Raw genomic sequence first — 26,592 nt, 5'->3', positions numbered from 1 at the left:
AGAGATACAGTGTGGAAAGAGGTCCTTCGGACCAGCGTTCACCCCGTACACTAGCACTATCCTACACACTAGGGATAATTTACAAACTGTACGTCTTTAGTGTGGGAGGAAACCCACGTGGTCACAGGGAGAACGTACACACTCTGTACAGACAGCACCCGTAGTTAGGATCGAACTGGGGTCTCTGGAGCTGAAAGGCCACAACTCTACTGCTGTGCAGCCCTAAACTGACATCCATCTGCACCCTATCCACACTAAAATACAAAGTCTCTCCAAAACAATGACTTTGCACAGCTACAATGGTGTTCAGAACCAATATTTAGCCTACTGGTCAATTGCGCTGGGACTGATATTGCCGCACAACAGAAGGGGAAGCAAAATGAAGAGGTGCTTTGACACATTCCAAATAGTCAGCTTGGAAAAAGGTGATAAGAAAACAACATCCAAAGAGGCAGAAATGCTTGTGATGTTTATTTATATAATCATTCCTCAGCTGTTAGAAATACAAAGAACACTCCTGCAACATGTACATATAATTCAGGAAATTATAATAAACGTCATAATGATTTCACGGGACAGCACTTGCCTCCGCAACACAGCGATACCTAGAATATTTACTCTATGCCCCACCGCCCCTGATAAATTTGCCTGAAGTACAAATGCTTCAAACCACCTGGGCAAATTTGGTGCACAGAACTTGGAGACCCCCTTGTCCTGTGTTTCACCCTGTGCTGTGTCAACCATGCTGCATCTGGCACAAACTTAATGCATTTCACGGTACAGGTGGCTTTTTGAAACAAAAAAAATTGCAGATCAAAGCCATTCCCGGTACATAGCACCCAGGCTGCAATCACTTTTTTAAGTAACATTGTGCATTAAAAAATAAGAATGTGGAAGAATTAAAGACATTCCTCTCTCACCCTTCCTCTCACAACCAAAAGCAATCGGCTGTTGGCCTTGTTGCTTGTGAAACACAAGTGGTAACAATACATGGAGCGGGTCACTTGGTTACGGCTATGGGTGGTTCAGATTAGTGTACAACGCTGACACTGTTTTCTCTTGCACGGATAAATGCATCATGACAACGTCAATCACCAGCAGCATGCGCGAGGGTTTCCCACGACCCTCTCTACCCACCCTCCCCACTCACGCGAGCCGTCAGACCGCCGGGGGTGGGGGCTCCAGGTCGGGCTCGTTGTTGCTGTTGGGGAGGTTGTCGAGCTCATCCACCTGGGGCACGGTGTGCATGACCACCAGCTGGTCCTGTGGGATGTCAGCTGCCGCCGCCGCCAGGTTGGTGATGGACTTGCTCTTCACACACTGGAAGTCCACGTGGCGGCTCTTCCCTTCCTCCTTTTCCCAGGACATCCTGATGAAGGGCCGCTGCACGTAGTTGTAGATGACCTCGGGACGGCCCCCAGGCCTTTTCTTCACCTTTTCCTTGTACGTGGGGTAACCTAAACACAGAGGGCCACACATGATGCTGCAGCCTTTCTCCTGGGGTAGAAACATCAAAGACCTGAGCCCACAGCTTCTAGGTCAGAGGAGCAAAAGTTTAAAGGAGATGTGCAGGGAAAGGATTTTTTTTTTTTACACACACACACACACAGAATGGAAGTTTTTTTCACACACACAGACACACAAAACACAGAGTGGTGGGTGCCTGGAACGTGCTGCGCTAAGGGTGGTGGTGGAAGCAGATACAGTAGTAGCGTTTAAGAGGCTTTTAGATTGGCTGTAGAGAATGAAGGGATGTGGACCACGAGCAGGCCGACTTCAGTTTAACATGACATGCTCAGTACACATTGTGGGCCAAAAAGCCTGTTTCTGTGCTGAACTGTTCTGTGCTCTAACCCAGAATAGACACAACAATACTTGGCATGCACCTGTTAGATGCACATCTGATCACTCAAACACTTGTGGGAAGCAAACATGAATCCGGATTTTAGTTGTGTTGTGTGGATGTGATTGCTCTGGAGATAGTGCACAAGGTGAAAGATGGGGTGATCACACAGAGGCTTTTTCCCCTTGGTGAGAGAATCAAGAACTAGAAGGCAGAGGTTTACGGTGAGAGAGGAAAGGTTTAATAGGAACTTGAGGGGCTAAAGTTCCACACAGAAGGTAGTGGGTATGAGCTACCAGAGGAAAGAGTTGAGACAAGAATAACATTAGTACAGGTGTTAAAGGTTACGGAGAGAAGGGTGGCGTATGAGGTTGAGAGGGCAAGAGATCAGCCATGATGGTATGGCGGAGCACTCGATGGGCTCAGTGGCCTAATTCTGCTCCTATGACTTATGATATGTCTTTGAAAAGACATTTGGACAGGTACATGGATAGAAAACTTTTAGATATAGGCCAAACGCGGGCAAGTGAGACTATCGTGGATGGAGCATCTTCGTCAGCATGGACAAGTTGGGTCTGCTGCAGGTTACAATACTTCACTTTATAGCTTAGTTCACTCCCAGGTTTCTCTGGCATTTATGGAGAAGGTTTACCTACTCCAGTCAGCGAAAACCTCCACGTACCTTCAATTCCCAGTCTGATCTTCTTCAATCCTCGCTCCTTCAGGACAGTCTTGGCCACATCTCTGTTCTCAATATATTTGAAGAATCGGTATAACTTGGTACTGTAAATAACTGGACAAATAAGATTTACATTACGATGACTACATTTCAAGTTTGTTCCATTTTTTTGCCACATACACACAACTATGGTGAGGTACAGATACAATGAAAATCTTGTTTACAGCAGCATCAAAGGTACATAGACTCAAACAACATGGGGCGGCATGGTGGCGTGGTGGTAGAGTTGCTACCTTACAGCTCCAGAGATCCGGGTTCGATCCTGACTTGGAGATGTCACATTTAATTCCCTCGTCTAAACCTTTAATATATATATTGTAAATAACTGGGGTCCCAGCACCGAGCCTTGTGGTACCCCACTAGTCACTGCCTGCCATTCTGAAAAGGATCCTTTAATTCCGACTCTTTGCGTCCTGTCTGCCAATCAGTTCTCTATCCATGTCAATACCCTACCCCAAAACCATGTGCTCTAATTTTGCACACTAATCTCTTGTGTGGGACCTTGTCAAAGGCTTTTTGAAAGTCCAGATACACCACATCCATTGGCTCTCCCTTATCCATTCTACTTGTACATTCTCAAAAAACTCCAGAAGATTAGTCAAGCATGATTTCCCCTTCATAAATCCATGCTGACTTTGACCGATCCTGTCACTGCTTTCCAAATGCGCTGCTATAACATCTTTAACAATCGACGCAAGCATCTTCCCCACCACTGATGCAAGGCTAACTGGTCTATAATTCCCCGTTTTCTCTCTCCTCCTTTCTTAAAAAGTGGGGTTACATTGGCTACCCTCCAATCCACAGGAACTAATCCAGAGCCGAGAGAATATTGGAAAATGATCACCACTGCATCCACAATTTCTAGGGCCACCTCCTTAAGTACTCTGGGATGCAGACCATCAGGCCCTGGGGATTTATCTGCCTTCAGTCCCAACAGTTTAACTAACACCATTTCCTGACTAATGTGGATTCCCTTCAGTTCCTCTCTCCCACTAGATCCTCGGTCCCCTAGTATTTCTGGGAGATTGTGTCTTCCTCAGTGAAGACAGAACCAAAGTACTCGGCAGAAGGTTGCGTGGAGGTGCAAGCTAGTTCTGGAAAGTGCACGTTTGTTAGAGCAGAGCAGAAATATGAAAGAATAAGCTGCTACACAAAATCATTCCGAACACAAAGTTGGCATCCAAAGACCACAGGACTTGACTCCACATTAGTCACGCAGCACAGATACAGGTCCTTCTGCTCAGCTTGTGCATCCCGAATAAGAAGCCCATCTAAGCTAGTCCCATTTGTCTGCCTTTAGCCAATATTCCTCTAAACTTTCCTATCCATGTACCTGTCCAAATGTCTTTCAAATGTTGGTATTGTACCTGCCTCAACTGCTTCCTCTGATGGCTCATTACCATATACCCAACACCCTCTTATAAAAAAAGTTGCCCCTCCTCTTTCCCCTCTCACCTTAAACCTATGACCGCTTCTTCTTGATTTTCCTCCCATGGGGAGAAAGTCTCTACGCATTCACTCTATCTATTCCCCTCATGATTTTATAAACCTCAATCAGATCACACCTCAGAATCCTGCACTCGCTCCAAGAAATACAGTGCGAGCAAACGTCTTTGCCATGAAATTTCAGAAGATTACATCACTCAAGGTGGCTGTCTGAGTCAAAGATCATACTAAAAGTCTTCTACCAAAGATAGTACAAGATCCAGGCAGACAACCCCAGTCACGAGGGAGCATAGTCTTTCAGATGAGACATCTGTGTGTTCTCTCCAGGGTGTGGCTTGGGTTTGAATTGTAGGGAGAGGTTGCATAGCTTGGAACGCTTTAGCTTTGGAGAGTAAAGAGGTTGAAGTGTGACCTTATTGAGGTGTACAAGATTATGAGGGACATGGATAAAGTGAACGTTCACAGTCTTTTTCCCCGGGTAGAGAATTCTGAAACTAGAGGTCTTAGGCTTCAGATGAGAGGGGAGAGGTATAAGAGGACAGAGATTTAAGAGGAACCTCAAGGACTACCTTTTCACTCAGAAGGTTGTTCATAACTGGAATGAGCTGCCAGCGGAAGCTATATAAGAGGATCCTGACCTTTAAAAGGTATTCAGACAGATATATAGATAAGATGCCTTCAGAGGAAGGCTGTGAACCAAATGAAGGCAAAGGGGACCAGCCTAGTATGCCAACTTGGTCAGGATGGATAAGGTAGACCGAAGGACCCTTTTCTATATTGTACAGCTCTATGATTCTATGACTCTCAGGTTCTTGTGACACATCTCACAATTATTTTAAACAGCAGGAGAACTCTCCTGAGGCCTGGCCAATAATTAATCAACTTTAAAATAGCTTAGCAAGAAATGAATGCACAGCAATGAGTTGATGCTAGTGTATAAACTGTGTGCTGCATTTTCTGCTCGTTTCAAAACTGCTTCAGTGAGCGATGCTTAAACATGTCAAAGCACTTCTTATAGTTTGACAGTAGAACAGGAGGTTATTGAGACCCTGAAGCCCCTTGCATCACTCAATGTGTGGCGGATGTGTAACCACATTCAGATGTCTGATTGTCATATGTAGCGACAATGGAACAATTACATTCGTACTTGTTACAGCTTAACAGGCCCATAGATCCAATAATACAAATAATCAGATAATATAATCACTAATGCAATAAATTAATATCCTTAATACTAGGTAGCTATAATAGACACTGTCCATAGAAGATCATTGTGGCTGTGTAGCAAACAGTCAGATGGAGACACAAGGAACAGCAGATGCTGGGCTCTTTAGCAAAACACAAAGTGCTGGAGTAACTCATTGGGTTAGGCAGCATCTGTGGAGTGAATGGATAGGTGTCATTTCAGGTCAGGACCCTTCTTCTGGCTTCTTCTTCAGAAGCATCCCAATCCGAAACGTTATCTATCCATTCCTGCCACAGATGCTGCCTGATTCATTGAATTACTTCAGCACGTTGTGTTTAGTTCAGTTAACAGTCAGGTTGGTCTCAAGTGACACACAGGTGAGACAGGATAAGGATGGCAAATTTCCCTCCCTTGAGGATATTGACAAACATTTATCGAAAACTGGTAGTTTCAAGTTTACTACTGCTTAGACTTGCTTTAATTCTAGATTAAGCAATGGTATACAATCATCTTTGTTTAAAGTACGTTTCTAAATAAAATTTAAGGAGACCAAGAAGTTTTAAGAATTGTAAGACTTCAAACAAATTTCAATACCAGAATGAGATCAGTGATCTTAGTGCTAGGACTGAACTGCAAACAGAATTAGATAAAGATAAACATGTAAAAAAAGACAAAGTGCTGGAGTAACTCAACGGGCCAGGCAGCATCTCTGGAGAACATGGATAGATGATGGATCTGAAGAAGGCTCCCAACATTGAAATATCACTTATGCATGTTCTCTAGAGATGCTGCCTGACCCTCTAAGTTACTTCAGCACTTTGTGTCTTTTTTTGTAAACCAGCATCTGTAGTTCCTTGTATCCAAAGACAAACATGCGCCTGACAGCGAGTTCTTAAAGAGGAATTGAACAATTAAAACTGTAAATAGCTACAAGTTTAAAGCCTTACAATTAAAGGCAAACCTGCATTACGGAGAGGAGGGTTGCATTCATAGAAAACATACAATTTTCCATTACATTGCAGCATTCCATTACATTGCATGCATCAAGAAAGGCAAGTAGCAAAAAACAAATAGTGTTGATTTATTTACTTATTGATCTCTCAATTTACACGATGGGTGAATTTTATTCCATTTCTCAAATTTATGATTTGAGAATCTCGTAAGGGCCAATTTCGGTAACACGAACAACCGTAATGCAGGGGGTCGCCTGTGTACATGGATCCAGTCACCAGCTTACTTTGTGAATATTCTTCTCCCATCTGCGGTGGATACTCCTCATCCCAGTCGACCACATCGTCATCAGTTAACACGACGATGTGACATTCCCGGTCGCCGCTCTGAGCACTGGCTACCATCAGCGGAAGAATCATTTCTTCCAGGTAAGATTCAAACTGCTTGCGTGCACCATCATTGGAGAGCTCATGCATGAGGGCACCTTGAAAGCACAAAACCCAATTGGTAAGAACCTCAGGAGGTGCACAAAACGACAAAGTACAGAGCGATAGTAAAATCCAGATAGTCACAGCACAAAACAGCCCATTTGGCCCATCTTGTCCAAGCTGACCAATTTGGCATTCTGGGATGGTCGTATTTGCCTGATATGTCCCACATCCTTCTAAACCCTTCCCATCCATATCTCTGTCCAGAAGTTTTTTTAAAGTCATAATGTTCTGTTTCTGAATAAATTCATAAGTGCCAGGAGCAAAATTAGGTCATTCGGACCATCAAGTCTAATCCCCAATTCAATCATGGCTGATCTATCTTTCTTTCTCAACCCCATTCTTCTGCATTCTCCCCATAACACTTGACACCTTTACTAATCAAGAATCTGACAATCTCCACATTAAAAATATTCATCAACTTGGCCTTCACAGCCATTTGTGGCAATGAATTCCACAGATTCACCACCCACCAAATAAAAGAATTCCTCCTCATCGCCTTTGTAAAGGTACGTCCTTTTATTCTGAGGCTATGGCCTCTTGCCCTAGACTCTCCCACTAGTGGAAATATCCTCTCCGCATTCTTCAAATCTTCCTCTGGTAGCTCATTCCAGTTGCAGACTATCCGCCAAGTGAAAAGGTGTCCCTTAGGTCCATCTTAAGTCTCTGCCCTCTCACCTTATGCCAATGCCCTCTAGTTTTAGAATACCCACACCATATGAAAAAGAATGTCAGTGTTCACTTCATCCATTACCCTCATGTTCTTGTGCACCTCCATAAGGTTGTGTCTCAGCATCCCATGGTTTAAAGAGAAAAATTCCACGCCTAACCTATGTCTCCTTATAATTCAAGACGCAAGCCCAAGTAACATGCTGATGAATCTTGAGGCCAGTTACCAATGAACATATGAAGTAGACAACCCTGACACCCAATCCGCAATTCAATTTAACTGGAAACTCTGCTACACTTTACTTGCCCATGATTTTCCCTTTGAAAGACAGAAGACTGCTCGCCTTCCGGGTCGAGTGAGACCTCATCGGTATACAGGCCGGTTGCTTAAAGTATAGCATGAGTGGAGCACAACAAGCAGCAGTTTGCCGAGCAGGTGAGATGGGTTGAACAACAGCCTGGGAGGCTTTCCTCCCTCTCATGAGCTCAGGTGGTTCCTACTTGATGCCATGAAAGTAAATCCGCTCTACTGATCTTGAATGCCTTGACACCCTTCTTAAAGAGCAGCGCTACAATATTGTTTCCAATCCTTGGCAAAGATCTAATCTGTTCTCCATTAAGTCAAGGAAACAATAAGTTTCTTTTCTTCCCACAGAAAATTTCCTTAACATGCCCTGACCCCTTTCATGATTTCCACATGCCAGTCCAGATTATTCTCCCTCACTCATCAAAATTGCATCAGATTGTACTACTCTCATCATGCTGAAACTGCTTTTAGTGCAAGCCTGCAAAATGCAGATGATTACTAGGACACAGAAGCTTTGGAGACAGTGCAGAAGAGGTTCACTAAAATGCTGCCTGGAATGGAGAGTATTAGCTATAAGGAGAGGGTGGACAAACATGGATTATTTTCTCTGGAAAGACAGAGGCTGAGGCTAGACCTGATAGAAGTTTATAAAATTATGATGGGCAAAGATGGAGTAGACAGTCAAACGTTTTACCCAGAGTGGAAATATCAACGGCTGAGGCCATAATTTTAAGGTCAGAGGGGGAAAGTTTAAAGATGAGCAGGGCCAGGTCTCTTTATGCACAGAGTGGCACGTGCCTGGAACACGCTGCCATGGGTGGTGGTGGAAACAGATATGATAGTGGCGGTTAAGAGGTTTTTCATCACGTGCAGTCAAAGGAGATTAACAGGGTATGATGTTCGGCACAGACATGTGGAGGGCCTGTTCCTGTGCTGTACTGTTCCACATTCTATAGGCATTTGGTAAAAGCCACGTTTGCCGGAGAGACAGCACTTACTGAGATCTCTGCATTTGATGGTACTGTAGTCAAAGGAGATGCAGAGGTAGTCACAGGCTTCCCTCAATTCAGGAATTGAAATCCCATCTGGACATCGGATTATACCAGTCTTGTAATAATCCTGAATAACGTTAAAAATATAATAGCTTGACAAGGGAAATTGAAACAGAAAAGCATTAAAAATACAGGTAACGAGATTTTGCTGTGTTAATGGAACCCACGCAGCAGACGGAATGACTTTAAACTGCAGCACACAAAGCCACAGTGCTGACACTTAGATGTAAAGCTGCTAATCCTAGCAGTTCATCTCAAAAGCTGATCTAAAAAAAAGCTGTATACAGAAAGCGGAGACTAACTATGGTTTTCAGATGGGAGATAACCAGTCCGAAATGTGTTCCCACAAGTTATCCTTACTTCTGCATGATAAATTCCACTTACTATATCAAAAAATAGAAACGGCCTTTGTAAATGGCACACAGTGGTTACACTCTCCACTAGCAAGTGACGGTGCAAGGGCAAGGCAGCTTCCATTTTAAATACAAAAAAAACAAAGTGCTGGAGGAACTCAATGGATCAGGCAGTATCTGTGGAGGGAATGGACAGTAAGTTTTGGGTTGGAACTTTTCTTTAGACTAAAACTGTTAGCAGAAATTAATCCATAAAATAGTCTCGTTAATCTGACTTCTTCACAAAATGATTCAGAAAATCCGGCTCCATTATAATAATCTGTGGCATTCATTGCCAGCTAGCTGTGGAGGCCAAGACATTGGGTATTTTTAAGGCTGAGATTGATAGATTCTTGATTGGTAAGGGTGTCAAAAGTTACAGGGAAAAGGCAAAAGAATGGGGTTGCGAGGGAAAGATAGATCAGCCATTGAATGTAGGAGTTGACAGAATGAATGAGATACAGAATAAAATTCACTCTCGTGGAATTTGAGCAAATGGCCTAATTCTGCTATGGTCTTATAATTGACTATTTTTTCAAACTTTATTTTGGGCTGTGGACAGGACCAGTATGTCTACTGATTGGCCATTCTTAAGTTACCTCAACAACAGTGGACTTGGCAAGGCAAGTCATCATGTGGAGAACACGTCCACTGTGAAGTGTAGGGCAGCATCAATATAGGCTGAGTGTAGAAAGAATTGCCTCATTTTGTAAATCTGTATGGTTCTTAAACAATTCAGCAATTTTCACAGCTTTTCCCTCAACACCGGGTCATTTGAAATTGTACGTTTGAGATGGGATTTGTGTTCCAGACCTACTAGCTTTTTTCATACAATGTCAGTTGCTGTTAATGTGAGTTGCAGCTGACAAATCGTTAACGAATAAACATTCCTGACTAATGCAAAGGTTTGAAAAGGGAAAGCATATTTGTATTCCTTATTTAGGAAGTGGGTGTTATTAATTAATATTAATTATATTATTAACTAATGTCCATTCATCAGGAGAAAATTAGTATGTTATCTGTTCATTTTGCAGATAGAAGCATCATTGCATTTAGTGCCTTCACCACTTGTCCTTCAGAAGGTAATGGTGGGCCACGTTTATGACCTTCAATCACAGCTTCTCCCAGGCTACAAAGTAATGAGTGCCAAAAAATAAATCTAATGAACATGAAGGAACGCTGAAATTTTTCTAAGTCAGAAAGGTGTGTGGCTCGGAGGGTCGTCCACATGGTGGTGTTCCATTCCCCTGCTCCCCTTGCTCACCAAGTGGTGGACTTTGAGTTTGGCTGTGAAGATAAGCTCAATAGAGTCGGAGAGTTATATAGCATGGAAACAGGCCCGTCAGTCCCAACTCCTCCCTGCTAACCAAGATGTCTATCGTGGTTGGCCCAATTTTCCTGCACCAGGTCCATACTCCTATCAACCTTTTCTATCCACGTACCTTTTTAAATGTATTTTGAACACAAATGATATCTGGCAGCTCGCTCCGTATACCACCACTCTGTAAAATTTGCTCCTCAGGTCCCTTTTAAATCTTTCCCCTCCCATCTTAAATCTATGCCCTTCCCTGCACTGGGAAAAAGACTGGGACCACCCACCTTAACTATGCCTTATGACTTTATATATATCTATGTGGTCACCCTTCAATATTTTTTCGCTCCAGGGAAAAAAAACTACCAGCCTATCCCGCCTCTCCTTAAAACATAAGCCCTCCAGCCCGCCAACATCCTCGTGAATCATTTCTTCATTCTTTCAAATTTAATATCTTTCTTATAGCTGGAGGACCAGAACTGTGCTCAATTCTCCACTATTTATAAACTTCCTTACAGCTTGAAATCTTTCTATCTCGGGTCACCTCATCCGTGGGTTATTTAACCCCTCCAACTCCACAACCATGCAGATAGATCATCAGCAAACAGACCCACCTCGGACTCTACGATGGACAAAATGCTATTGACGAAGCAGCTGAAGACAAGTGGAACTAGTCCCTGTAAGGAGGCACACCTACAGCGACGTTCTGACAGCAGGGTGATAGTGCTCAACACCACAGAACTTTCCTTTGTCCGAGGTAAAACATTGAACTCTATTCCCCCTATGCCAAATGTAGTCTGACTCACGTATTTTCATCATTTTCTGTTTTATTTCAGATAATCTCGCTGCTGCATTTTTTGATTTTCATTTGCCTTTATTGAGTCATAGAGCTGTACAGCACAGAAACAGCCCCATTGGCCCAACTTGCCCATGCTGACCAAGTTGGCATATCTGGGCCTGCATGTGGCCCAGAGCCCTCTAAATCCTTCCACATATATATCCACATATATAGATACAATTTAATTATATATTAATTTAATTTATTATTTAAACTATACCATGCTTAGTCTCCTATCCTATCCTATCCTATCAGGAAAAAATAAATAGCTTTGCCTTTTGCAATATTTTACTATGTTGCAAAATATGATTAACAAGTCAGGGCGAATTTCCATATGACAGGATGAATACCTGCATCTAATGTTGTAGTGAACAGATGGAGTTGCATTATTTGACATTCTAAACCCAATAATGTGCTATAGACCCCTCTGTGCAGAAGGGTTTAAATGCAGCACCAAAAGACAGTTATGCAAGGCCAATGCATCACAACCTATGGACGGTCTAAGTAAAGCCTTTCAGATCTGTTTTAGGTCCTTATATTGCTCTGCTTCTGACAGCATGCCATTTTAAAATTTGTAAGAATGAGTCAACTCTGATGCATATTAATATCCGCTCACGTCCATCAGAGGCACAGATTTTGTTTGCCCTCATTGTTTCAAATGGAGCAAGTAATTAACTAGTATTTCCTGTCATTTAAAAAGCATTTACTCAAATAAAAACAGCCCATCCATACAACAGTGGCAGATTTTGTTTTCAAACTCTCACAAGCTCAGTACCACAGCAACACTGCAAATCTTCAATGCCATAAATTTACCAAAATAGCTCGAAACACCGTGGAGCTGATTCCTTCTGCCACATCGTACTCTCCCTTTTCATTTGGACGTGTAAAATTGTGCTCTCTTCCCGATCCAAACATCCTGTGGGGACACAGAGTGGTTAGAAACATATCGATAAATTTGTATTGACTACTTCACTTGTCGAGGGAAAAGGCCTATTTAATGTTCAGTTGAAGCTGTGAAGCAGAGAATTAATTAACAGAACTGAAACAGAAGGGCGTCCTAACCGTTCAACCTTGAACAACTCCAGGCTTTGAAGGAGGGTGGGATACGAGTGTGATGTATAAAGACAGCACAACATTCATTTTAAATAGCAAGTCAAAGTCAAGAAAATCATTCCAATTTCACACATCCCTTCCAAAAATTTCAAAATGTTTCCTCTTAAATTCAACACATTATAATAGTGATGAATAGTAGTTTTAATATTATTTTCAATGAGATCTTTCAATGTGGCTGATATTATGTTAACAAAATATTATCAACCCCTGCACAGTGAACTGCAACAACTTCCAATCTGCCAATGCTTTGCTCTTAAACATTCTCCAGAGAAAATAATCCAATTCTGTCTTAACCTCTCTTTATAGCTGATACCGTCTAATCCAGGCAGCACCCTGAAAAACTTCTTCTGCATCCTGTCCAACCTTCCTATAATGGGGTGACAACTGCACACAATATATACACAGGACCAGTGTGAAGGGGTTTGATTTGGTATGCGAGGGGAAAGAAGGGAAATAATCAGAGAAAAAGATAGTCCCCATCTTGATAACAAACTCGTAAGATTTCACATTTGTCCACAGAGGGATGAGAGAGAGATTTAAGGAGCAGGTGCCTCGTGAAATTAGTGCCTCATGGATGTGTGCGGGGCTGTTTCTGCAACCCAGAATGATCCTATCATATTATACATTAGCACTCTGTCAACAAGACGAAGGAGCTAGTTATCGACCTCGGGGGGCCTGTTGGAGAATGTGGCCCAATCACCATCAATGATGCCGGTGGAAGTGGTTGAGAGCTTCAAGTTCCCTGGCGTAAATATTACCAACGACCTGTTGTGGACCAACCACACTGAAGCCAATATGGCACACTAATGCTTCCACTTCTTCAGGAAACTGAGGAAATTCCAGACTCATAAATAGCTTCTTCCCCTCTGTTATCAGGCTTCTGAATGGTCCTTCCACGAACTAGTGTACTGCCCGATTCACCTCAACCCCATTGTAGATATTGTATTTTGTCTATGGAACTGATGGGCTACAATGCGAGAACTATATTCTGCACTCTATATCTTTCCCTTTGCTCTACCTATTGTACTTGATAATGGCCTGATTGTATTTATGCACAGTAATATCCGATTTTATTGGACAACATGCAAAACAAACCTTTTCACTGTACCTCGATACACTCGACAATATAATAAACCTAAACCTTATCCATTCCTATCAATATATTTGATAGAATTATTGCAGCCGTGAGGCAGAAATAGAGCACAATGCAAAATTCCACACCCTCAATCAGTACATCTAAAAAAAAATAGACCCAGAGACACAATGGGATTTTGTTTGCAAAGTGAGATACGAAATGCTGTCTAAAAATGCAGTGGAAGCAGAAGAAATGAAAAAAATAGGGAATGGAAACTTGAAATGTAAAAATCTGCAGAAAACACGGAGGGATTGGAGGGATGTACATCACGTGCAGGCAGGTAGGGCTGGTTTAATTTGGCATTGTGGTTTGCACAAATATTGTGGTCTGAAGGGCTTGTTCCTGCGCTGTGCTGTTCTATGATCTAAATAGGAGGAAAGAGCAGAGATAACACTAATATGACCTCTACCATCAACAAAATGGGCTGAGTGTCACCTGCAGAGTTACACAATCCAACGATTCCAAGTGCAATGCAAGTATTGGGGAGTATGGTTTCGGTTTCAATGGCTGGGTAACCATGACACGGATATATTAAACTTGAACCTTAGGTTTCTTGTCCTTTATGGAGTAGGGACATTTTGTGGACACTGCTTACCTGCCCAGCATTGTGTTGGGTTGTGCAGTGAAAATGGAAGGATCCACTACAAATCTAGTGTTGTCCACAATGAGCGTCACTCGTTCTGAAGTGCGGACGCTTCGAGTTCCTTCCTTTGGGTTCTCGTAGACAAAAACCATCTCCTCAGCTGACTTGCATGTCCCATCAGCAGTGGACTGGCTACAATTCCGGCTGAGGTTGCCAATGCTGCTGGAGCCAATTGAGGAAATCTTTTGAAGACGAGGGCTGCTGGGCCGTGAAGTAGAGATGTGATCCTTTTCTCGGTCTAAAGGCAAAAACATCACAGTAAAAACCTACCATCATTTGCAAACACTTTCTGTGCAACAGCATGCCTAGATCCTGCCCAATCCTGGTCCAGCCCTGCCATTACCACATGCAAGTCGTCCTATTGGTAAAAAAGAGGATCTCTGACTATCGAGAGTCTATTTGACTTATACTTGGAACTTTTCAGCCAAAATGAAATTGGTTTTGGTAAAATGAAGAGATGATATCTACCTTACCTCTGCTCTACATTGGTGGAAGAATTAAGGTCAAATCGCTGAGTATCAAATTATTAGGGGAGAAAAAAAGAGATATGACATACATGGATTACATACTTTACTGGACTTTATCTTATACGAAATGTTATTAACATTATTCCCTTTCTCATGTATCTGTGCACTGTGGATGGTTCGATTGTAATCTTGTATTGTCTTTCCGCTGACTGGTTAGCACATAACAAAAGCCTTTCACTGTACCTTGGAACATGTGACAATAAACTAAATTCATAATTATGTTATAAAACATTTCATTTTCCAGCATTAGTTAATTTTCATGGATGTTGGAAACAGCAAGGTGTTTCAGCATTGGAGTGTCATCTTCTACTCTGGCCCAAAGTTAATGGACCAAATGTACAGGTCCATCACCGAATTTCAGGCAACTGATGGTTCAGCACCTCCTTTAATCCAGACAAAGTTAAGAGTGCACTTTAAGGACCCTGAGCCCTGAGATTGAGTCTCTGGAACTCCGCCCCAGCCAGAACCGTTCCCCTGGCTGACTTTGCGGCCTGGTATCTTGCCCACCCGACGGCCTAGGCGAACTGTTCAGTATCGTTCGACTCCATTTGCAAGCGTGACCTTTGTTGGTCTGGTAAAATGGATAATCCAGCAAGGCTCTGGAACCAAGGTTGCGGGAAAATCAGTGGTGGACCTGTACCAGCCAAAATACTATTGAAAAAGTTGAGAACATAAACCTTGAGGCAACTGGTTATTACCTTGATTGAATAGTGGATACGTTATCAATTGTTTAATTTTGTCATAACTGAAGTCAGACTGAACTGCTCATATCTGCTTTGCTAAGGAGAGCTGCATCATTTCTTAATGAGGCATTTTAGCTCCACTAAAACTGGATCTTGTGCATCCATCTCCACTTTCCAAAAGCCTTTCACTGTACCTCGGAACAGGTATCACTGTACCACTGTACCTTTCACTAACCTCTAAAGCTGGATGTATACATTACAAGTACAAACATTTTTCTGGGCTCTATGACTCCATGAGTTGTGGATCTGATGAAAGTTGTAAGCAGAAACCAAGTCTTTAATAGGCTACTCAGAAATCTTGGAAGTATATTCCAGTTATAATTTGGCATGGATTATGCAGCAACCACAATACTGGGCATCAAGCAACTGGGGTCTGATGTCAGTTAAGCAGAGGACTAGCTGAAAATAAGATTTGGGTTTCTACAGAAGAAATAAATGTAACAGATAGCCTTGATTTGACTTCAAAATTTCACTTTGCAAATCTTATGGGTGAAATAGAAACCCATGCCCGTACTATCGTTTATTACATAAAAGCCAAATGATATCAGTTGTTTTGGATCAGTCAAAGACACATATTCTAAATCCTAAGAATTTTCTCTGGTTAAATATTCCTTTCGGTCTTTTTGAGCATTATAAGGTATACTCTGAGGCATATCATTAGAGGTAGAGAGGGAGATAAGATGGTAGATGTGCCAAAATAACTTCCTAAAGTTCAAAACTACCTCGAACACGCATCAGATCAATTTTCAGTCGAATTACTGCTGCTTTCCGCTGAGTTCACTCCTCAAATTGGAACTTTATAAAGTCGGTTAAGTACAAATGTGAGATTACATTGTGGATTTAAGAATATAATTAGCTAAGTTTATTCATGTCCACAACATTCGACGTATATTAGGCAACATATTACGAACAAGGAGACTCTCTGGTTTGAAAATATATAGAAATATTTGAATGCCTCACCATAAAGAGAGTCAGAGAGTCTTAGAGCTGTACTGTATGGAAACAGGCTCTTCGTCCCACCTTGTCCATGCCGAACAAGCTGACATATTGGGCTAATCCCATTTGCCTGCATTTGGCACATAGTCCTCGAAACACTTCCTATCCAAATATCTGTCCAAATGTCTTTTAAAAGACATGATTGTATCCACTTCTATAGCTTCCTCTGGCAGCTCATTCTGGACATGAACCAACCTCCGAGTGAAAAAAGCAGCTGGACAGGCAACATCTCTGGAGAGAAGGAATGGATGACGTTTTGAGTCAAAACCCTTCTTCAGAGTGAAAAGGTTGTCCCTGAGGTCTCTCCTAAATCTCTCCCCTCTCACCTCAAGTTTATGCCCTCCAGTTTTAGAATCCTCTACCCTGGGAAAAAGACTTTGTGTCGACTTTATCCATACCCCTCAATGAGGCCACAAGAAAAAATTCCAGTCTATCCAACCTCTCCCTGGAACTTAAGCCCACAATGCTGAGGTCAGGGCTCGAATGGGAGAACTAGTAATTGCTCAGATCATAGATCAGCTCCATACTTTCAGCACCCAGCAGTGTGTTGGCATATTTTCTCCTCTGCCAGTGATGCGTGAACTTAACCCACTTAAAACAATGACTACCAGTTTTGTAACAAACTACTTTTCAAAGATTCTACAATTTTTTTTTTTTAACCAACTGCCCACATTGCACAGGATTGTCAGCTCCGTTTAAATCCTCAGGCACCGGAGAAGGGCTTGAATTAATGTCAATGCAAGATCAATAAAGCTTTAGCAAATAATTCTTTTAAAATATATACCATAGTCTTTATATACTGAACAGGATTAGCTGAATGACGCTGGACTTAAACTCCCACTGCAGCAGTTTGCGGTTTGGCCTTGCATGACATTCCATTGTCGATATACGTCTACAATATACATTATGTTGTTTACCCCTGTATTTATTAAAATGCAAACAATTGCTGACAATGCTAAAAAGCAGGTATTATAAATACACTAGAATTTTATTCATGGACAAACTACAAATTTAGCAAAATAAGATCCCAGGTTTCAGGTTTTCACCTTTGAAAATATTTGAATTTACTGACAATATGAACTATTATTTTCATACTGTAATTTGTAACACCAGCATTGTGAATGAGTCATATCTATTTAAAGGCCAAAGGAGCCAAGAATAACTATAGGTGCCAAAGCACAAAAAAAATCTCAATCCCAGAGTTCCTAAACTGTGTTGTTTGTTGTACTTTACTTCAGTGTTTTATTACCTATCCTCCCATGCGGTCCTCAAATGCTGTCTGTGTGCAGTTAGCATGTTCTCCCTGTGACTGTGTGGGTTTTCTTTGGATGCATCGGCTTCCTCCCAGATCACTAAGGTGTGTGGGTTTCTAGGTTAATTTGTTGTAGTTCGTGCCCTATGAACAGAATAGTCAGACAACCGAATTCGTATAACCTCTTTATTCTACTTACCCAGGTGGGAGAGAGTCTAGAAACCAGAGCGTTTAGAAACACTCAGGAAGCTAGTGTAGTCTCTCTCCCCGAATGCTAACAATTACACATATTTATACCCAAAATACATGTGCCAGTACATTTCCTGTTGCTACCTTATACGGCAAGTTTTACAATGTCCTATAAATCTTTGTGTGCCCTTCAGGACCCCCATGTCCTCCATGTCCTGTGTGACCTACATGTCCTCGGTATTCCCAGGACCAAAGAACAGTCGATATGACCAAATGTTCCCCTTAACCATCAAAGGATGGTTAAGCATCAAAGCCTTAAAGCCAGTTACCCATATCAAAGGATGGTCAACCATCAAAAGCCTTAAAGCCAGTTACCCATAATCAAAGGATGGTCAACCATCAAAGGATGCACTTAGCCATAAACCGTGCCTCCATGTTGACAACAGGATGTCCTGGCAACATAATCGAGCTGGAGCTTTTACACCTTTTTTACACCCCTGCAATAAAACCCATATGGCGAAATGTCGAATGTTTAACCCCTTACAAATTGGCCTCTGTAAATTGCCACTTGTTTGAAGGGAGTGGAAGTAAAAATGGGATAACATAGAACTAATGTGAATGGGTGATCAATGGTCAGCGTGGACTCGGTTGGCCGGAAGGCCCATTTCCATGCTGCATCTTTCAATCAATCATCATTCTCCACATCAATTTTACCACTAACTCCTTCAACTAACAGTGACTTGGTCATTCGGATTCAGTGGCTGGCTCGCCAACAGCCTGTTTGTCCTTTCTTTCTTTTGTTATTTTTAGTATGTGTTAAAAGGTATGTTTTAGAGTTCCTTGGTTTGTTTTATGTGGGGGTGGGGGGAACTTTTTTTCAATCTCTTTCCTCGATGGAGATACGATTTTTTTCCGTAGCGTATCTCCGTCCCCACTGCGGCCTAACATCGTGGAGTTGGCGGCCTTTCCTGGAGACCGACGGGCGCTCCAAGCTGCAGGAGTCTGCGGGACTTTAACATCGCGGAGCTTGCGATCCCTTTGCCGGGGATCAAAGCTCCAACCGCGGGGCCTGTGGACTTTAACATCATGAAGCCCGCGGTCTCTGGTAAAAAGAGGCCAACTCAGGAGCTCCATGCCGCGGAGAGCTTCAACCGCCCCCGACGCGGGAGTTGTGATCACTCCGTTCGTCGGCTGCGGGGACTTTGATCGCCCCGACTGCGGATGGCTTGACTGCCCCGACTGCGAGATAACAAAGAGGAAGAAGCTTGAACTTTATTGCCTTCCATCACAGTGAGGAATGTGAAATCCACTGTGATGGATGTTTAAGTTAACTTTTATGTAGTTTTGTGTGTCGTTGCTTTTCACTTAGTATGGCAATTCAAATTTCACTGTACCTTAATTGGTACAATTGGTACACGTGACAATAAACTGACCTTGAAACCTTGAGAACTGGCATACCCATGGAAGGCAGAGTTGTAGTGGAAGGGCGTTATTCTGGGTGGAGATCTGAGACCAGTAAAGTTCCGCAGGGATCTGTGCTGGGATCTCTCGTTTGTGATATGTCTTAACAACTTGGACATAAACGTACATGGGTTGGTTCGCATGTTTGCAGCAAGTTTGCACAGAAATTGGTGGAGTTGCGGACTATGAGGAAGGTTGTCAAATTATACAGTGGGATATAGATCAGCTGCAGAAATGGGCAGATGGAGTTTAATCCAAGCAAGTGTGAGGTGTTGCAGTTTAAGAGTTTGAATGTAAGGGCACGAATCTGAGATCCTTAACAACATTAATGTACAGAGGGATCTTGGGGTCCAAGTCAATAACTCCCTAAAAGTGGCAACACAAGGGAGAATAGGAGAGAATGAGCATAGTATGCCTGCCTTCTTTAATCAAGACATTAAGTATAAGAGTCAGGAGGTCATGATACAGCTTTATATAACTTTAGTGAAGCCATATTTACGGTATTGTGTGCAGTTCTGGTTAGCCCAATACAAGAAAAATGTGAGGGTTTGGAGAGATACAGAAGAGGTTTTCCAGAATGTTGCCTGGAATAGAGGGTATTAGCTACAAGGAGAGGTTGGACAAACTTGGACTGTTTTCTTTGGAGTGTTGGAGGTTGAGAATGATCTAATGGAAGTTTATAAAATTGGGAGAGTCATTGACAGATATGAAAGGCAGTCAAAACCTCCCCCCCACCACTCCAGAGTGGAAATGTCAAAGACTAGAGGGCATAGAGGGACAAAGTTTAAAGGAGTCATGCAAGGCAAGTTGTTTTTTTACATGGTGTGTGCCTCGATGAGTGCTGCTAGGAATGGTGGTGAACGCTGATACGATAAGAGACTTTTAGATGAGCACATGGATATGCAGGGAATGGACCACCTGCAGTCAGACTTGGCACCCTGCTTGGCATGGTCATTGTAGGTCGAAGGGCCTGCTCCTGTGCTGTATAATGTTATGTTCTTTGTTCGAGTGTGAATGTTGTTATAACTCTCTGTGAAGAATTCAATTGAACTCATACCACGGAGAATTGGCATTCATTGAAACCTCAATGTATGATTCTCGGATAAAACAACAAGAAACTTTTAATAAAACATTGAAACTATAGCTTTGAGCATAATCTTTGCTGGAAGGCAGTAGCTGTCAGTCGGCAGCTAGGCATCTTTCCACTCAATTCTCCTGAGGAGTATTAGCCTTTTTAAGTGATTGATTTTTATACTTACCAAGGTTGTGGCTGGCAAGGCTGTCAAATACAAGACTTTGTTTCACAACTGGCAATGAATGCCAGAATCCCATCATGACGTCACCAGGTAAATGAGTTGGGCGCAGAATTATTTTTTTAAATTAGTGCAGCTCTCTACCCTCCATTAGACAAGCATGGGACCAGAAAGTCGCTGATTACCTCTTCCACGTTGAAAGGAAAAGTCACTTTGACAGGAAAAAAAAGGTAAAGAACTATATGTCTTGCCTTGCTGCTCATTAATAACAAGAAACACATAATCTACAATAGGAGTAGGGCATTGTGAAATCCAGCTCACCACCGTGATGTTGTCGAGTTGGCGAAGTAACGTTCCTGATGCAGGGGGTGAGCTGCCCTTCTGTCCTTTCGTGTGATGAGTCACGAGAGCGATCGCTTGACCTGCGCCGATCTCGCGACCGTTCATACCCGGAGGCTGCATGGAGGCTCATTTTGTTCATTCGGGCCGCTCCAAACTTTGGTGTGCGCGGAGGAGCACTGCAAAACAAAACCATCTGGTCAGGAGCAAAAAAAAAATGTTTTAAATGTGAGTGTTTAACGCATTACTGATACTTCCATGAAAGTCGTAATCATTAAATCTTAGTTCAGGTGCATTCACAAGAATATTTAATGCTAGCTACCTCATTTGTCCTATTTTGCACAGTTATCCAGAACTGTTATGCTTGTCCTAGCTTAATTAATGTAGCCCTGTTACATTAATTCATCCATCCAGCCTGTGCTTGTGAACTACACTGCACCCGGTTAAGCAATGACTCAATCTTCTTATCTTGTTTTCAAACATCTCCATAGCCTCATTCTGCCCATTCCCAGTTAGCTCATCCAAGATAACTGCAGTCTTCCTTATCTCTCCCTAAACCTCCCAACCTTTTTCCTTCTTTATTCAATCTCACTGACAATACTTTTGCTCATGTCCCTAATGATCCCACCAACACTCATGTCCCCAACAACCCCCACCAATTTCTACAGATGTGCCATCAAAAGCATATAATCGGAATGCACCACAGCCTGGTTTGGAAATGGCTCCATCTAAGACAGCATGAAATTGCAGAGATTTGTGAACATTAGCTTAGACCATAACCAAACCAACCTCCCTTCAACTGACCCCATCTACACTTCATGCTACCTCGGCAAGGCCGCCAGCATAATCATAGCAGTCTCACCTCTCCTTCTACTCCCCTCTCCCATCAGGCAGTTTGAAAATGCACACCTTCCCAGCTGTTATCAGGCAACTGAACGGTCCTCTCACTAGCTAGAGTGTGGTCCTAATCTCCCATCTAACTCATTGAAGGTAGTTCAAATGTCTTCAATGCTATATCTTGCACTAAATGTTGAACCCTTTATCCGTGCACTGTGGATGGTTTGATTGTATTCGTGTATAGTCTTTTCTTTGAATGGACAGTACACAAACAAAAGCTTTTCACTGTACGTCAGTATGTGTGACAAGAATGAAGTCAACTAAACTAACAGCTCCTTGCATGGCTCGGTATCAACTTTATGTTTGATTACAATGCAACATTGTGGGACCTTTTACTAAGTCACTGAATCAAAGAAATTATCTTGAAAATTAAAATGTTTTTATATATATTTTTTATAAACTACTTATACTGGCTGATAAAGTAGAGGGAAATGTTAAGTACATTACCAATAGCACAAAGGAATAGGCCGAGAACTTTTAAATATTTTTGCATGTATTTATATATAGGACTTTGAATGCCCCACCACTGTTTGAAACGTATTTGAGGTTTTTAAATGAAAAAGAAAATTGGCTCAAGTGTCAAATGGAAAAATCTTGGGGAAGGTGACTGATAGATTTTTCAAAGTATGCTGATTGCCCCTCATCTCTGCTATACAATTCTTGAATTTCATACACAGCAGATAAGCTAAGTTACCAATTGAAGTGGCCACTGAGCTTCACTTAAAGAAGCTTGGAAAAGCTCCACTTTCATTGCAAAACCTTTCTCTGAACATTCCACACCAAGTTGGACACACAAGGAACTGCACATGCTGGAATCCTAAGCGAAACTCAATGGGCCAGGCAGCATCTGTGAAGGGAAATTGATGGTCCATTTCCCTTCAAAGATATTGCCTGTTTCTCCAAAATCCTCCAGAACTTTGTTTTACACAACACTAACTTACCTGGTCTAAAACCCTTGAGTAAAATATTAGGTTATATGCTGAAACAGCAGCAAATGGTCACAGCTGTAATTTTAAGTCAGAGATGTACAGCATGGAAACAGGTCCTTCAGCCCACTTTATCCATGCCGATCAAGCTAGCATTCTGGGCCTGTACCATTTGCCTGCATTCAGCCCGTAGCCCTCTGAACCCTTCCCACCCATAGACAAAAGGAACTGCAGATGCTGGTTAACCTATCCACATATATGTCCAAATGTCTTAAAAGCTAGAATTGAGTCTACTTCTATAGCATCCTCTGGCAGCTTGTTCCATACGCGGATTACTCTCTGAGTGAGAAAGTTGCCTCAAGAATGCAATAGAGAGTAGTGAATGAGTGAGTGAGTGAGTGAATGAGTGAATGAGTGAGTGAATGAATGAATGAATGAATGAATGAATGAATGAATGAATGAATACGTTTATTGTCCAAGTATGCATTTACAAGGAATGTGCCTTGGTGCTCCGCTCACAAATGACAACACAAACATACAGTTAACAATTAAGAATAAAGCATAAACACATCAAAACAATAAGGATACATTATGGTCCAAACATGTGGGTGAAAAATAAACCAGAGCAAAAAAGAAACGACAGACTTTGGTTATTGAGTTGAACTACCACTTGTGGAAAAAAGCTGTTTTTATTTCTGGCTGTGGCTGCTTTGACAGTCCGGAGTCGCCTTCCAGAGGGAAGTGCTTCGAAGAGTTTGTGACCAGGGAGAGAGGGGTCAGAGATGATCTTGCCCACTCGCTTCCTGGCCCTTGCAGTGTACAGTTCGTCAATGGGGGAAAGGTTGCAGCCAACAACCTTCTCATTGTGCGAATGATCCGTTGCAGCCTCCGGATGTCATGTTTGGTGGCTGAGCCAAACCAGACCATGATGGATAAGGTGAGGACGGACTCAATGATAGCAATATAGAATTGGACCATCATTGCCTGTGGCAGATTGTGTTTCCTCAGCTGCCACAGGAAGTACATCCTCTGTTGGGCCTTTTTGACTGTGGAGTCAATGGTGGCCCCCCATTTAAGGTCCCTGGAGATGATGGTTCCAAGGAACTTAAATGACTCCACAGATGTGACTGTGGTGTTGTTGATTGTGAGTGGGGAGAGGGAAGGGGGAGCTCCTCGAAAGTCTACAATCAGTTCCACTGTCTTGAGAGCATTGAGCTCCAGGTTGTTGCGATGGCAGCTGTGTCACTTCCCATCTGTAGGCAGATTCCTCCCTATCCTGGATCAGTCCAATCAGGGTAGTGTCATCCGCACACTTGAGGAGCTTGACAGAGAAGTCCGTGGAGGTGAGGTCATTGGTGTAGAGAGTGTAAAGGAGAGGGGAGAGTACGCAGCCTTGCGGTGCTCCTATGCTGAGGGTCTGCGGGTCCGAGATGTGCTTTCCCAGCCTCGCGTGCTGCTTCCTGTCTGTCAGGAAGTTGATAATCCACTGACAGAAGGGTTCAGCCACAGTCAACTATGAGAGTTTGGAGTGTAGTAGCTCCAGCACAGTGGTGTTAAATGCAGAGCTAAAATCCACAAACAGAATCATGGCATAGGTCCCCTTGCGGTCTAGGTGCTGGAGGATGAAGTGCAGGCCTAGGTTGACTGCGTCATCCACCGATCTATTGGCCCTGTATGCAAACTGCAAGGGGTCCAGCAGGCGGTTTGTGATGTTTTTTAGCTGGGTGCAGGTTTGCAGGGACTGGTTGAAAATGTCTGTGTAGATCCGGTGCCAGTTGTTCGGCACAGAGCTTGAGGGTAGAGGGGGAAACATTTGTCCGGTCCTGGAGATTTCAGGCTTTTCTGTTTCTTGAATAGCCTCTCCACCTCTGCAATTTCTATTGTTAAACTGGAGTCATTCTGTGAGGATGAACAAATAGCCTGCTGAGTTACTCCAGCATTTTGTGAATGAACAAATTGGTGATTGCAAAGGGGTGGGGGGGGGAGGGGCTAGTCTTTGCAAACTTGAGTCAGTCTGCGAGAAGGTGTGAATTGCTGTCTGGGGAGGAGTGGGTGGGGAAGGGTCCAGTCTTTGCAAACTTAAGTAAGTCTGTGAGGAGGTGTGAATTGTTACTTGGGGAGGAGTGGGTGGGGAAAGGTCCAGTCTTTTCAGAATGTGGTTAGGCTGTGAGTACGTGTGAATTGCTGTTTGGAGAGGAATGGGTGGGGAAGGGTCCAGTCTTTGCAAACTTGAGTCAGTCTGTGAGTACGTGTGAAGTGATGATGGTGGGGGAGGGGGGGGGGATGGGATCCCAGGATTGTGTTTCTGTTTCTCGAACCTGCAGTAAAACTAGTTCAGGTCGTTGGTCAGCTGACGATTGTCCAAGGAATTCCTCTTGTAGCTGGTGATTTCTTGCAAGCCCTTCCAAACTGAAGAAGCGTCATTAACTGAGAACTTGCTCCTCAGCTTCTCAGAGTACCTTTCCTTGCCAGCTCTGATTCCTCTTCTCAGCTTGTACTTGGCCTGCCTGTAGAGGTCTGTATCCCCACTCCTGTAGGCCTCATCTTTTGACTGGCGGAGCTGTCTGAGTTCTGCTGTGAACCAGGGCTTGTTGTTCTTGAACCAGATCCGGGTCTTCGTGGGAATGCAACTGTCCTCGCAAAAGCTGACATAGGATGTCACAATGTCTGTGTACTCATCGAGGCTGGTGGTTGCTTCCCTGAACACATTCCAATCAGTGCAGTCAAAGCAGGACTGTAGTTTTTCAATGCCCTCGCTCGTCCACCTTTTCGTTGTTCTGACCACAGGTTTAGCAGATTTTAGTTTCTGCCTGTAGGTCAGAATAAGGTGAACTAAACAATGATCGGAGAGACCCAGAGCCGCCCGAGAAACAGAGCGATATGCGTTCTTGATTGAAGTGTAGCAGTGATCAAGTGTTCTCTTCCTCTGGTGGGGCAGGTAACATGAAGTCTGTTCTTTGGGAGCTCACGACTGAGGTTGACCTTGTTAAAACAATGACCATGGAGTCACTCTCTACCTTCAATACCTGGTCAGCGAGTTGCGTTTGCGCTTCACGCACGCAGGCTTGGGGGGGATGTAAACTCCAGTGAGAATAAAAGAGGTAAATTCCCTCAGAGATTAAAAGGGTTTGCAGTTGATAAAGAAAGATTCTAGATTGGGGGAACAGAAGTTAGACATTACCGTGATGTCGCTGCACCAGTCCTGGTTAGTGTAGAGGCTTTCTCCACCTCCTCTTGATTTTCCCGTTGCCTCTGCGTCGCGGTCCACTCTGTGTAGTTGAAAGCCAGCCAGTTGCAGCACATTGTCCAGGGTCGACAGTCAGGTCTCGGTGAACATCAGGGCAGCGGCTCGAGAGAAGTCCTTGTTAGTGTGACACAGGAGTTGTAGTATGTCCACTTTGTTGTTGAGAGAACGTAGATTTGCGAGGAATATACTCGGGAGCGGTGTGTGTAATCCTCGTTGCCGGAGTCCTCCAGAGCGCTTCCCACAAGTCCTCCTCCGTTTCAAGACCTTGAACGCAGCCACAGCCTCGCCGACGAGTATGTCCAAATAATCCAGCGAGTAGCAGAAATCTGGAACGATGTTTGAAGATACCGTATGTCTGATGTTAAGGAGCACCTCCCTCGTGAAAGTGATCTTTGTGGGATTTCCACAGACATCACATACAACAAATACATACAAAACAGCAAGGAGCAGTACACCGTGGCAGCCATCGTCAGCCATCGTCAGAAAAGAGAGAGAGAGAGAGAGAGAGAGAGAGAGAGAGAGAGAGAGAGAGAGGGAGAGGGAGAGGGAGGGAGGGAGGGAGGGAGAGAGAGAGAGAGAGAGAGAGAGAGAGAGAGAGAGAGAGAGAGAGAGAGAGAGAGCAGAGTGTGTGTGTGTGTGAGAGAGAGA

At 43.2% G+C, this 26,592-nt stretch overlaps 1 protein-coding gene across 5 annotated transcripts in view; it reads right to left on the bottom strand.

Annotated features, from left to right (window-relative positions):
- Positions 1-454: 454 nt before the first annotated feature.
- LOC144602306 (BTB/POZ domain-containing protein 10-like) overlaps positions 455-26,592 on the bottom strand; it is a 62,581-nt gene continuing 36,443 nt past the window's right edge. For 4 of the 5 annotated variants that reach the window (XM_078415249.1, XM_078415253.1, XM_078415252.1 and 1 more), the window contains 7 exons: positions 20,857-21,053; positions 14,067-14,352; positions 12,037-12,139; positions 8,628-8,748; positions 6,452-6,649; positions 2,526-2,636; positions 455-1,457 (listed from right to left, as the gene is read on the bottom strand). In XM_078415249.1, coding sequence (XP_078271375.1) covers positions 1,159-1,457; positions 2,526-2,636; positions 6,452-6,649; positions 8,628-8,748; positions 12,037-12,139; positions 14,067-14,352; positions 20,857-21,053 — 1,315 coding nt within the window. In that variant the 3' untranslated portion in view covers positions 455-1,158. Of the gene's footprint in view, positions 1,458-2,525; positions 2,637-6,451; positions 6,650-8,627; positions 8,749-12,036; positions 12,140-14,066; positions 14,353-20,856; positions 21,071-26,592 lie in introns of all 5 variants that reach the window. The other variant, XM_078415255.1, reaches the window with a different exon arrangement.

This window comes from Rhinoraja longicauda, chromosome 18, assembly GCF_053455715.1.
Source record: "Rhinoraja longicauda isolate Sanriku21f chromosome 18, sRhiLon1.1, whole genome shotgun sequence".
Classification (NCBI taxonomy): domain Eukaryota; kingdom Metazoa; phylum Chordata; class Chondrichthyes; order Rajiformes; family Arhynchobatidae; genus Rhinoraja; species Rhinoraja longicauda.
This window is presented reverse-complemented; position numbering and strand designations above follow the sequence as displayed.